We start from the raw sequence: 13,914 nt of genomic DNA, 5'->3' as shown, positions 1-13,914 counted from the left end.
TGTGGTTTTTTTTTTTTTTTTTGGCTGGGAAAGATTTGCCCTGAGCTAACATCTGTTGTCAATCTTCCTCTCTTTTTTTTTTCACTCCCCACAGCCCCAGTACATAGCTGTATATTCTACCTGTAAGTCCTTCTAGTTCTTCTACGTGAGCCGCCGTCACAGCATGGCCACTGAGAGATGAGTGGTGTGGTTCCATGCCTGGGAACCAAACCCAGGCCACAAAAGTGGAGTGCACTGAACTTTAACCACTAGGCCATCAGGGCCGGCTCTGATCCCGTGCTATGTTTTTAAACATCGTTCCTATGATACTGGAAAGGAGCTACACTGTGCATGAAATGCCTCAAATAATACAATGAAAATCAACGATTTGGAAAATGCAAAAATGTGAAATAACTTTTATCACTTCTTTTCCATTATTATAGGCTTAAAAGATTTTTAAAAATTCTAATCAGGAATAATCAAAGATAACATGCCAAAACCTAAGCACCTAAGTCCTGGCAAGAATCTGTTAATAAGGAATCTCTGCGGACTTGTTTTGCTACAACAGAAACTTAGTACTTAAAGCACTTATCCAAAGTCACTGGATTTATTTATTTTGAAGACAAAGTCATTCCTGCACCAGGACAGCTTAAACTCTGGAGGATGTCGCTACAAGAAATGGCTTAAACTCAGTGCAGTCATCTAGGAGTCAGACACCAGCGTCAGCACGCCCTAAAGAAACTCACTTCAGTTAGTCTAACAACAGAGCACAGCTCAGGAGATGCTAAACAAGCGTAATATACAAACACACGTTTAACACTGGATTGTGTCCTCGCTGCATTTTTAAAGCTTACAAAAGAACCGATTACAGTGATAAACTTTAGGTGCGCCCATAATTTTAGAGAAAGGAGGTGTTCAAATATATCTTTTATGATAGGTAGATGTGTACCTAGACTACAAAAACCCTAAACATTAGTAAATTAAGCATTTTTTAACAGATTTTATCAAATGTGTTTAGATGTTGAATTTTTATAATATTCTAACAAAGATTCTATAAACCAAATAACCTGGGCTGGTTAAAAAGGATGACGAAATGAATGCAACATTTAATATAGTTTTTATTTGTTTAATCTGGTAAATGTAGACTGTAACGATTCAAGGCAAACTCTGGATTATTGCAGTCACAACTCAACAGTTAACATGATTCTGAAGAACAGTCTTAATCTTCAATATCTACCCACCCCCACACAGACACATCTATAGAAATCCATGTACATATATATTAGTTTTCAACAACTCAGGATTCTCAACAACTCTAGAATTTAGATTTCACATTCTCACACACTTCAAAATTATCCATTTGATGCAGGATATAACCATAAGGAGATAAAAATTCATGCAATGATACTCAGGATTTGTTTTTAAAAAAAAGTAAATCCAATATTTGATAATTCAATGCTATATAAAGTGCATTGAATATCTAAAATAAAACAAGTGCCAATTTTATCATGAATTAATAACATATTTATTGTCTTGAAACCAAACAGGCCCACGTTACTTTTTGTCTTTCTGAGTCAGCTCTCTATAAACTCATTTCTCTCAAACTTCCTATGTAATAAAAACCAAGATAATTCATTTCTTCTTTGCAGTTAACAAGAGATGGCAGAGGGTTCACGGTAGGTATGTTCTTGATAATTCAGTGTCAGAAAGGACTTCTTCTTGAGCAGAGGGTTCATAGTCTCCTGCATTTTCAGCCAATTCAATATCTAACTCATCATTGCTCTCTGCACTGTAATCCACCTCTTCAAGGAATCGAGGTTCGTCTTCATCCAACACGTAAGTGGTGGGGCTGCAGCCAAAGCACAGAGGACACACAAGACTTCATTAGGTTTTAAGGTTCCAATGGAAGATTATTTGACCATACTGCATTAGCCTTTATTTCAATAGAATATGAGTAGTTTCAGTTCACTTTAAAAATGTTATCCAAATGAACAAGAGATTTGTAACGGTTGAAACCTCTTTGCATTGATAATAAAGGGTAAAATGCTAATTTTTAGTTATAATACAACAATGTCAATATACATCCTACAATTCTATAGCTACAAAAAACAACCGACTCATTAGGTTACTTCTTTGAAGAAATTCATCACTTTGCAGGCTTAAAAGTTCTATTTTAATCACTGTAAATCCAGCAACAATAATTTCAATAGGCTTTATAAGAAACTGTGGGTATTTAACTGGCTCCTCCAGTAATGCACTGAACCCACTTATTCCAAGTCTATAAAGCGATTACTTGCCATGAAAACAGCACATAACCCCTCCTCACAGTTTCCATCAGTCAAGAACAAAAATGAAAAAGAAGTGAACACTCCACACCCAGATTAATTACTTTCCCTTGAGACGCAGAAGAAGATATTCGCTTAAAAGCACTAAGTGCTTCTAAATATTTCATTAGGTAGGTTGTTTGGGATTAAGACAATCTTTCCACTGGGGGAACACATTCTTTCCTCTTCAAAAAATCACAGTATTCTGTTTTCGCCCCATTTTGGAGATTTTACACACATGCACACACACACACACACACACACAGAAACATTACAGAAACATTTCAATGCTCCCATTTTGTGACCAAAACTATCCCAATCTCATAGAGATGTATGTTTGTTTATATCCCACCTGCTTCCAAAAAGGATTTCCCATGGCCGATGCAATTAAAAGCTATAAAATCAGACAATAAAAAGGGAACAGTAATCTGTTAAAATGAGCAGAGAAGCAGATGTCATTAGACTTAAAATGAAAGAATTCCTACCATTGAATATTAAATTCAACTCAGTTATCTGGAAGTTTAGAAAAGACAAGTTAATGGATTATATGGTTCTAATTTTCTGAGAAGAGAAAGCAAAACTCATTTGGTGAGAGTATCTTTTTTCCTAGAATTGTTTTAATTTTGCTCATTAAAGAAAAGAATATATTGCAAAACCACCATGACCTTACATAGCAAACTTCCTCTTAAAAGTGCAGAGCACACACCACGATGGAGCAGCCCTGACGAAGCCGGCTGAGCGCGCTGGAGGAAGGTGTGAGGCTTACAACACACCTAACATTCACAAAAACAACTTCACAGCTTCAATTATGCAAACAAAATATTTACCACAAATCTGTTAGGTCTTTAGGAAAAAAAATTAGATTAAAGGAAAAAATTATTTGCCTTTTAAAATGACAATTATTCTCTTTCTTTCTTTTAAAAAGCAAATCATTCCTCTTTCTTGACCTTGGGGTTTCAAATCCTCAGGGTGTCCCAGGTGATTCCCAGAATAGATGGAAGACTGGCTGAGGCAAAGGAGGTGGAAGAGAGAAGTGGGGAGAGAAAGCCAGAAAAGACAAATTTCCTGCCACATCCTTGCTTATTTTCTTCCTGGAGTCTGTCATAACAAGAAGAAATGATCATGGAAATGCAAGGAAGGAAACAGATCTGCTCAAAAGCCATGCACTACACTGGTACAGCGGCTGGGGACACCAACCAGACTGTACAGGATGACCCCACAGTGATGAGGCACACTGGCCAGTGTACTGCAGGCACCCGGCAACAGCACGGAGCCTCCCAACAGGGAGGAAGAGCACAAAATCCACGTGGTGGGAAGGTGAGCAGGCCAGCATTGTTTAGGGGATCTACGGACAGCAGAATTCCAATCCCATCACCACCACCAAGGAAAATGGACTGGCAAAAATGCAACTGGTTGCAGGAAGCCCAGCCACTAAACTGGGGTCAGAGCAAGGACCGAGCTCTACATGGAAGCTGAATACTAGAAAATTAATCAGTTTGAACTAAGGGAAAGGGTTTAAAGAAAAAGCCTCGTCTTATAAGCTGTAAGTCAACCAGGAAAGAGGAGAGAAGTATGATTTAGGGGCAACAGAGATGCGCAGGATCAAACCAAAAAAGCTCCTAGACAGCAAGGAAACTTGGAGCAAGGCTGGTGTCAGATGCTGATAAGCACTATTAAGACAGAGAAGCACAACCTGGAAGGCAAGCTCCTGGAAATTTAAAAGAAATCCCATAATAAGGAAGGTGCAGGGCACTGGATCAGAAAATAATCTGAGCCTGTCAGTTCCTGATCTTGGCTCGTTCATATGCTGACTGTGACACGAACTCCATGCATGTTCTGGCATCACCCATCCTCATACAAGGAGTGGAATCCCATTCCTGTAACCCACACTGGGCCTGGTACTTGACTCCTGTTTCTGCAGATCCAAATAAAATCGTGTGTCTAGCCTCAGCTTCCTTAAGGTCAGAGAACATCCAGCAATGGTGATGGGACCATCAGTGCTAACTTAGGTCGGTATATGTGTGTGGGGCGGGCGGGGGACAGAGGAGAGGAAGATCGCAGATCTAGGCGGAAGGAGCCAGGGGCATGTTGAGATAGAGGAAAGGGAAGGAGGAAGATTACAAGCTGCATCACTCGACAGAAGAGTCTTCCCACTGCTATTCCAGCTGCCACTTTCCAATCCATTTTTTCTAGATCTTTCTGCTGCACTTTGTCTGTGGAGGAAATTCCGATACCCCTCTCTTCTGGTTTCCTTCTTTTCCCTCTGTCCCTTCTCAATATCCATCAAGTGCTCATCATCCTCTGTGTATGCATCAAAAATAGGTGCTTACAAAAAGGCTCTTTTGGCCAACTGTTCTTCCTGTACAATGCACTCTTTGCATGAGCTCATATATTTTAATTTGTATTCTGATAATTTCCAAATCCAATTTCCAGCTCCGACTCCTCCCCTTGAACTTCTCCTGTCCATGCATGGACTTGCTAATATATTCACACAGCTGTCTCACACGCACCCCAAGGGCAGCATATTCACACCTCAACTCGCTGCTCTCCCCCATCCTGCTCCTCTTGTAGTATTCTCAGTCTCATTCACTCAGTGAGTCAGAAAACCAACATTCTCAGCAAGCGAGTCCTGCCGGTCACTCTCCAGACCTCTCCTTGCCTCACACTTCGCACAACAAGCCTTCGCTGACATTGTGTCTCTGCTGCCTCACACTTCACACAACAAGCCTTCGCTGACATTGTGTCTCTGCTTAGGACACACTTCCCACATTTCTTCTCCTAACTACTCGTATTTCTTTCAAACTGCAGCTCGGACAACTTTAGATGTTCTTCTTTTATTAAAACCCGTCTTGGGATGTGTGCCCTTTCTCTCTATTCCCTTCAAACTCTGCACAAACTTTGAACACTTCTCGTATGCAGTTGAAACCATCTATTTGTGGGCCCATCTTCTCAGTATAAATCGTAAATGCTGTAAGGTCAGGAATTTACCCATCTTAGTCCCTCCTGTCAGCTCCCAGAAGGGCCAGACCATGTGGGCCCTAAACAAATGTTTGCTGAACTCTTTATGAGAAGCCACAAGGTCGACAAGATCACTGATGTCTAGTTTACCCCTCCCCACTCATTTTACTTTAGTAAAAAAACTTAAGGCACGAGACCAATCACAACAATTCAACTTTACTTTTATTAGTAATTGCAACACATGCGTGAGCACTTTACAACCTAGGAAGCACCTCCGTATGCTCACAAGGCCCTTCACCTAAGAGAGACTCTCAGGTAACTTGCCCTACGGTTACAAAATCATTAATCCCTTTACATCAGCAGATAGAAATTCAAATATTATTTCAACCATAAAGAAGGAAGTCTAATCAGCATTTAATTCTTTCCCATCACTATTACTTTATCTTCCCACCACTGCTTCCTCATTCCCCTGGTTTTCTTCATTTAAGTTTACTCCTTTTGCCTTGTTTTTACTTCACTGTCCAGTAGCTATATACACCTGTTTTAACATCCTTTTATTCTGGATTTTAATTCTACATATAAAGATGACTAAGACAAAAACAATTCAATAAGAAACATTTCATTCTGAAAGAGAATAGCATTTTAGTCCCTCCTGCCCCAAATCCTCTTCATGCTGCTTTAAGAAAAATATCAAAACCTTCACCCAAATTGCCTTCTTACAGGATAAATGCATTGAAATTCTTTGCTGTATGATGTCATCATGATACAGAAAACGTTTATAATTACAAATGATTTCTAAAGATAACAAAAAATTCTGCTTCATTCAGAGTCAGAAAGTTTTCTGGCTTTCCTTATGTTAAACTATTAAGCACTGCACAAAATTAAATCTAAAAATTCACCATGCCCCTCAAATGTACACCGCCCACCTCCGTTAGAGCTGATCTGACATCCAAGATGCCAGAATGTGGATGATCAGCTCTGTTACCTACACAAGCATGAAAGAAACCAAACACTGTGTGGAGTCAGAAATTCTGGGTTTGTGCCTCTCCTCTTCCACGTGACCTTGAGCAAGTCACTTACTCTCTCCAAGCCTGGGGTTTTCCCAAGTGTAAAGGAGACGACAATATCAGCGGCACGACCTCACCAAGTTGTTTGGCTCAAATTAGGTAGTAAATGTGAATGCATTTGTAAACTCCTAAGCTGTACAAATATAAAATGCCATTATAACATTAATAAAACCGACCTTGTTAAAGAAAAAAGTAAATCAATCTTTCTCAATTCCTAACGAGCCCAGGCAACGGGCCGCCCCAAGCCAACAGGACTGAAAACACTGCCTGGCCCTTGGGACTCAGACTCCTCCCTCAACCTGGAACTCCTCCTCAACGTGGAGACTAACATATCTGTTTAAGACAGCGAAATAAAGATATTCTGGGGGAGAATTTCTGAAATGGATGAGCAAACAGAAAAATATTCCATTGCCCAAATTATCAGCAATGTGTGACCTGCTGATTGTGTCTTTCTTATGGTGAAGTGTCAGGTCTAAGGTAAAAGAAAATCTCTATCTGCACAAATATTAGAGAATATTTTATTTATACAATTTGATTCCTATAAGAGATACAGCATCTACTAAATATCACAAAGTAAACAAAATCATCCATATAAAATACAAGTAACAAGTGTCAGTCTTAAGTGACCACAGCACACACACGAGCACTTGCACACATGCACATGTGCACACACACACGCTGAGTTAATGTACAGACCCTCTAACAAGAGAACATCTATTTGGGAAAAAAAGGAAAGAAAGTGGTTAATTTACTGACACTTTGTTGGAAAAAGAACTATAACTGAGCTGCCTTTGGGAAACTAATGAATTAAGTTATGAAACTCCAATTTACTTTGCTACTGATTTAAAAACACACCTTAGGGGCCAGCTTGGTGGCGCAGTGGTTAAGTTCGCATGTTCTGCTTTGGTGGCCTGGGGTTCACTGGTTCAGATCCCAGGTGCAGACCTACGCACTGCTTGTCAAGCCATGCTGGGGTAGGCGTCCCACACAAAATAGAGGAAGATGGACAAGGTGTTAGCTCAGGGCCAGTCTCCCTCGCAAAAAAGAGGAGGATTGGTGGCAGCTATTAGCTCAGGGCTAATCTTCTTCTTCAAAAAAGGGAAAAAAATAAAACAAAAAAAAACACGCCTTATACATATTGAGAGGGTTGAATTCCCAAATAATGCAGGAGAGCTTCAAAAACTGAAACCGTTCCTTTTTCGTAATTTTGCTTAGTCACTTGGAAGATAAATGCAAGTACAGGGGAACTTTGGAGTTAGACCTGGACTTACTGCTGCTTCTGGCGGGAATTACTAGATGGAGGGCCTTGGGTAAATTCACCTCTGAGCCTCAGTTTATGCACATATGTGAAGGTGTTACAAGACCATCTGTCTCTGATCGTTCTCAGTACAACACTCGAATCTCTGACATAATAATCAAACTTCACAGAAATTCAGACTGGGCATGCGTGTTGGGGGTTCCAAGACCGCCCCAGGTTTAGTGATTTGCTAGAAGACTTATGAGGATTCAGCACACAGTTGCATTCACAGCTATCACTTATTACAGTGAAAGGATACAAAGCAAAATCAACCAAGAGGAAAGGCGCATGGGGCAAAGTCCAGAGGAAAGCAAGGCCGGGCAAGGGCAGCTGCTAAGAGGCAGCGAAGTCGTCAGAGTTTCAGCAATTTTTCAAAGGACCGGAGGCAAAAACTGGAGTTCAGAGCTGCCAAGTTTCCTGAAAGAAGGGAGTTGCAGAGATGTGACCCCAACAGTTTTCCCCTAGAGGCATCTGACAAATTCTTAAAAATACACAGTGCAAGAGGCTAAAACACAGAGCAGAAAGCAGCAAAACAAACAAAACAGAAAATAACAGAATTTTTGACAGTCTTGTGGTGCTGAGGAAAGGAGAGGCTCTAGGTCTTTGAGTGTGAGCTCTGGGAGCCTACAACTTAGAAGGGGGTAGGGGGTCAGCCACGAGTTAAACAAGTGTCACAAGCTTTGCAAACCCACCTCAAGTCGGCTCGGTCCCTCAGTGACTCGGGGCAATCTGCACTGCTCTACGGCCTGCCAGAGGATGGAATGAATCCTCTCCGAAGGAATATGTATTCTTTCTTATCCTGATATATTATATTCTTATTTTGAAGTCTCAGACGCTTATGTGAGAGGAATAACTTCATTCCTCCAAGAAGCTACCAAGAATACAATACGTCTCTATAAATACATACAGTCATCAAATTCCTTGTGCAGGTAAGTCTTAGAGACTGACAATTACCAACTTGATACCTATCTGGATCTCAATGGTAAGGATCATTTCCTTCTCTTATGATAAGCCTCAAAGCTTTCATTATAATCAAAGCTGGCCTAAAGTGCTCACATAAGTCCCAAACTTCTTTTTCTGGATGATTTCAATCTCCTTTATATTTGTGGGTCTAACAGCATTTCATTGACTTAGCACAAAAACACAATTGGTTCGCTTTCGGCTATAAGCAGCTGTGCTCTCAGGGGACTAGAAGTTGTGATATGATCTTCAATTACACAGCATGATTTATCTGCCCAGAAAATATTCCAACAGCAATCAGAGCTGGAAGGATTTTCTACATGGTAGCAATAAATGACCCTCAGAAATGCAAACCAGACTCAAGTATGTGCATCACAACTATTAAAAAGGAAGATCCTTTTTTTTAAGATTAGCTTGACTAAATGGTCAACTGTAAACTGAAAATAAAGCACACTGCTACCAGTAAGCTTTACTACATAGCTAGGTACTACTGTCAACATTGGCCACAAATGACCTATATTGAGAGACTCTCTCCTTGACCAAACTTGAGTCAGGCTCCTCTGGGTCCTCCTTCTTTCCAGGCCCTGATCTTGGGCTCTGCCCCTGGTCTATGGCTCTGCCTGCTTAGTCCAGTTTTAGCAAGAATCCTGCTGAGTGAGTTTATTGAAAATGGCCCCCTTCTCAGTATCTCATCACCCAGGCCTGCGTTTCAGCAAAAATTCTGTCAAGTTGGTTTAGCCAGGATCTCCCTCACCCCTGATGCTGCCTCTTAGTAGTCTTCCATCCACCAATCCCCTACTCTGCTTCTTGGCTATGAATCCCACTTTTCCTCACTGTAGTCAGAGTTGGGCCCCATCTCTCCCCACTACTGCAAAAGCCCACTGGAGCAGCCCTCCTGTATGAAGTCTGCCTCCCCATTCTTCCACACGCGTCACAAATAACTTCTTCCTTAACAATATTAATTTAATTTTCTCAGAAGAAAAAGTTCCTACACATTTGTAAATAAACACGAGCTTCACATAAAGAAAATACAAGTAGTATAGAGGTTAACATTTCAGTCTAGTGTTAGCAGGGTGTAGTAATCAATATCGTTGTACTACTTTACCAAGAACCTCCCGCCAGTCGCTCTTTTGGTGATGGGGACAGGGGTAGAGCTTTTAACCAAGGAACACGACGACGTTAACTGTCCACAGGCCTGTACTCATTCCCTATATCTTATTGAAAATATACTCCACCTTTACCAAAATACATCAAATTAGACTTTTAAAAAAGCATTAACACAAAATAGAACTAATGCTAAGCATATTTTAAAGACTTCCTCCAGCTTAAGTCTTATTTATTTTGTTAGTTGCAATAGGAACAATTTCTCATCAAATTTTCTAATGTCTATGCTGTACGCACAGAAAAGAATTAAGTATAGATACTTGCCACAACATGGATGAACCTAGAAAACAAGCTAAGTGAAAGAAGCCACACACAAAACATCACACACCGTATAATTCCATTTACAGAATAGGTAATATCCAGAATAGCTAAATATCCAGAATATCCAGAATACGTAAATGCACAGAGGCAGACAGCAGATCAGTGGTTGCCAGGGGCTGGAAATGACTGCTTTATGGGTACCAGAGTCTCCTCTGGGGATGCTAAAAAGTTTTGGAACTAGATAGAGGTGCCTGATGGTTGCACAATATTGTGAATGTACTAAATGCCATTAAACTGTTTACTTTAGAATGGTTAATTTTATGCTGTGTGAATTTCATCTCAATTAAAAGAAAACCCAGGTCCAAATACTGTTGATTATAAGACAGTAAGGCTTCATTTAAACATGGGCATATTCTTTACTACGATAAAACACTGCATGGAGTTTGGTATTTTTCAACTTCACTTTCCTATAATGTTTTAAAAATACTCAAACTTCAAATGCTTCTTCCATATGCCTAATATCCTGAAATTCAGTCACCACCACAATATCCTAATGAGAAGTATTGTTAAATGTTTTATCAGTTCTCAAATCCTTTAAATGAGGGCCACTGAGAAGACTGTTTAATATCTGGGTGACAGGTAAAATAAAAACACTTTTGCTAAGTACAAAAGTACTATACAGCTGTAAGCTTTTACATGAGTTCTACCAATATTCTCAGCTTTGGCCTAAAGTCTGCATTAGGTCTTTCCTAGAAAGACCTAATGCAGACTTAGTGTTGTATCAGATAGAATTTTTATTATACAACAAACACAACTGGGTAAAATTAAAATGATTTATGTGCGGTAATTTCCAATGAATGCCCTGGGAATATACAACATAATTAATTTTCAACCAGAGACTTCACTGAAAAGGAAGTTCTATAACTTCTGGTAAGCAGAGTGGACCTCAAAAGCCACTAATATGACAGTAAAAGAATAACTTTTTTTTAAAGGATAAATCCATAGGAAAAAGAAAACTGGAGAGGAGATAACAGCAACAAAGAGATATCAACAATATGTTGGAAGATGAAGTCAGATGGATGAAATTAGTGGGCTTGAGTTCCAACCTCCTTCACTTTGCTAAATACCTACAGTAGAGAAAGCCAAGGGGAAAAGTGGTGATTTGCATTACAAAACACTAGAAAAGTTCAAGAATTGGAGATGCTGGTTATCAGGGTGGAAACAAAAACAGAATTGGTTAAAAGGTTTTATAAAGGCAGTTAGGTTTTCAGATCCTCTTCCCCAGGCCATCCCCTAGTTCAGAGAGATGGAAAGTTGACTTTCTAAAGACTTCTATCAGAAAGGCTATTCACTTAGGACCAAAAGGCAGGAATAGGGGTGGAGCTGGGGAGACTAAGTGAAAGTCAGCCCAAAAGTAAGCCTTCCTGGGCTCCTAGAATGTTAGCCACTGGACTTATGCCCCTGGGCAATCTTACTCAATTTTTTTTTAAATCATCCCCCGCAATGATCTTTTTTAGAAAGTTTTTTTTCCCTAATGCCCTCTCTTAATTAACTACAATTAAGAAGGAAAAAGGGGCCCTCCCCGTGGCCAAGTGGTTAAGTTCGCCCACTTGCCTTGGTGGCCCAGCATTTCACCAGTTCAGATCCTGTGTGCAGACATGGCATCACTCATCAGGCCATGCTGAGGCGGCATCCCACATGCCACAACTAGAAGGACCCACAACAAAAATATACAACTATGTACTGGGGGGATTTGGAGAGAAAAAGCAGGGGAAAAAAAGAAGATTGGCAACAGTTGTTAGCCCAGGTGCAAATATTTTTTAAAAAAAAGAATGAAAAAGAAAAATTTCACATCAGATTAGACTCAGCTAAAGAGAGCAGGGGTGAATTAAGGGTTGGATAGAAAAAACATCCAGAACAAAGCTCAGAGAGACCAAAGAACATAAACTTACTCATGAGAGTAAAAGACACAGAGGATATAGTGAAAAGGTCAAAGTTTAATGTAAAGAGAGTCCCAGAAAGAGGGAGATAACGGGACTGAATCAATGTTTGAAGAGAAAACTAAGAATGTCCTCAAATTACAGAAGACATCAAGCCACAAATTTAAAAAACCTTGTGAATTCCAAGTAAAATAAATAAAATCACATCTAGTTAAAACCCCTCAATACCAAAGACTAAGAGAAATTCATAAAAGCAACTTAGCCTTAAAAGCCAGGCCACCTTCAGTGGCGTAATGATCAGACTGAGGGCCGACTCGACAACTTAGCAGTGGAAGACCGAGGACAGCAGAATGGTCTCTTCCACACGCTCCAAGAGAGCAAGTGTCCCTCAATTCTCTACCCAGCAAAAATATTCCTCAGAATGAAGGACGACTTAACATTATTCTTTGAGCAGAAGAAAGAAGCCTTCAGATAAAAACTGAAATGTTGGAAGGAATGAAGAGGAAAAGAGGGGTAGGGGAGGAAGGCAGTAAATGCATGGTGAGATCGAATGACTGCATAAAACAGTAATAACATCTGTAAAGTTTAAAATACTCACAAGTATCCTCATAAAATATGTGACAACAGCAGTACATATACTGAGAGAACGTTAAATGGAATTAACATGTTCTAAGAATCCTATGTTATCCCAAAAGAGATAAAAGTACAAATTTATATTGAGTTTGATAAACTGACAATGCATGAAGTTATGCCAAGTGTCCATTGAAAGAAATTAAGAGGACAAAATCAATACAAATCCAGCAACAATATAAAAGAAGGGAGGAAAAAAAAAAACACCCACAGGGCAAGTAGAACAAATAGAAAGCAAATAATAAGCTGGCAGATTTAAATCTAAATATGTCAATAGCTACAATAAATGTAAACGAACTAAATGTTCCAATTAAAAGTAACAGACTAAAGTTTTATAAAAACAACCATATTCTGCTTATAGTGCATATTTACATAGAAAGAGACAGAAAATTTTAAAAAACACTAAATAAAAAGGCTAGTTATAGCTTATACAAATAGTAATACCAACATGGTTAAAGAATCTGTCAGCTTTCTAATATAAAGTCTTACATTCAGAAGTTTCAAGCTTTCCAAGTGAAATAATTTACAGATCAGTTGTTTTTAAACTTTGTTCAACTTATACTTGATTTTTAGATTTTCAATATTATTTATACAACTAAACTTATCTTTTATTGAATGAAGCAATAGTATATATACTAACTGGAATGACTGGGAACTTATTTTTCATAATTATCATGGATTCACTCTGAATAAGTCTCTTACCTTTTTCTTAATTTATTTAAATAAACTCAAATGTTATGTGCCAAATATCTGCTGTTTTATGATGTTGCAAAGACTAATTATTTGACATCTATAAATGAGTTACTGATTCTGTTCACAAAGGCATTTAATATCTATTATTCTTGTTGCGGCAATTATTCCAAGCTTACTTGATATAACTTGCCTATAAGTGAAAATAAATTAGTTCACAACAAATAGATACCGTACCTTGGGAAATAATTAAAACTGAGAGGATAAAATTTAATTGCAGTCTAGCATGTGAAATAAAATCATCTACACTGAACATAGAAGGGGAAAAAAAGCAAAACTTTGGCAGGGGAAGATGAGTTTGAAAGATCTTTAAAGGATCAACTCATTAAAAAAAAAAACAGGGGGAGAACTTATATTCATTAAATTGATGCCTCAGTTTCACATCAGGACCAGGAAACAAAAAATTATTAAGGACAAAGGGATCCAGAAGAGCACAAACAACAAAGAAGAGAAAAGAAGAAAGTAATCTTAGTAAAAGTAAGTGGTTTTCTAGTTCCATTGCTAATACTGTCATTTTTCCTTTCACTCAAACATGGAAACTGGCTTCACCTGCTTCTGATTCCATATTCAGTTGTCAAGACTTT

The 13,914-nt window shown here is 39.0% G+C and overlaps 1 protein-coding gene across 4 annotated transcripts in view; it reads right to left on the bottom strand.

The window, feature by feature from the left end:
* Positions 1-1,077: 1,077 nt before the first annotated feature.
* AGTPBP1 (ATP/GTP binding carboxypeptidase 1) overlaps positions 1,078-13,914 on the bottom strand; it is a 175,696-nt gene continuing 162,859 nt past the window's right edge. For 3 of the 4 annotated variants that reach the window (XM_046664864.1, XM_046664863.1, XM_046664865.1), the window contains one exon: positions 1,078-1,828. In XM_046664864.1, coding sequence (XP_046520820.1) covers positions 1,651-1,828 — 178 coding nt within the window. In that variant the 3' untranslated portion in view covers positions 1,078-1,650. Of the gene's footprint in view, positions 1,829-7,386; positions 8,043-13,914 lie in introns of those variants that run through there. The other variant, XM_046664866.1, reaches the window with a different exon arrangement.

The sequence above is a fragment of the Equus quagga genome, chromosome 6, assembly GCF_021613505.1.
Source record: "Equus quagga isolate Etosha38 chromosome 6, UCLA_HA_Equagga_1.0, whole genome shotgun sequence".
Taxonomy (NCBI): domain Eukaryota; kingdom Metazoa; phylum Chordata; class Mammalia; order Perissodactyla; family Equidae; genus Equus; species Equus quagga.
Note: the sequence above shows the minus strand (reverse complement) of the source record. Positions and strands in the feature narration are given on the sequence as shown.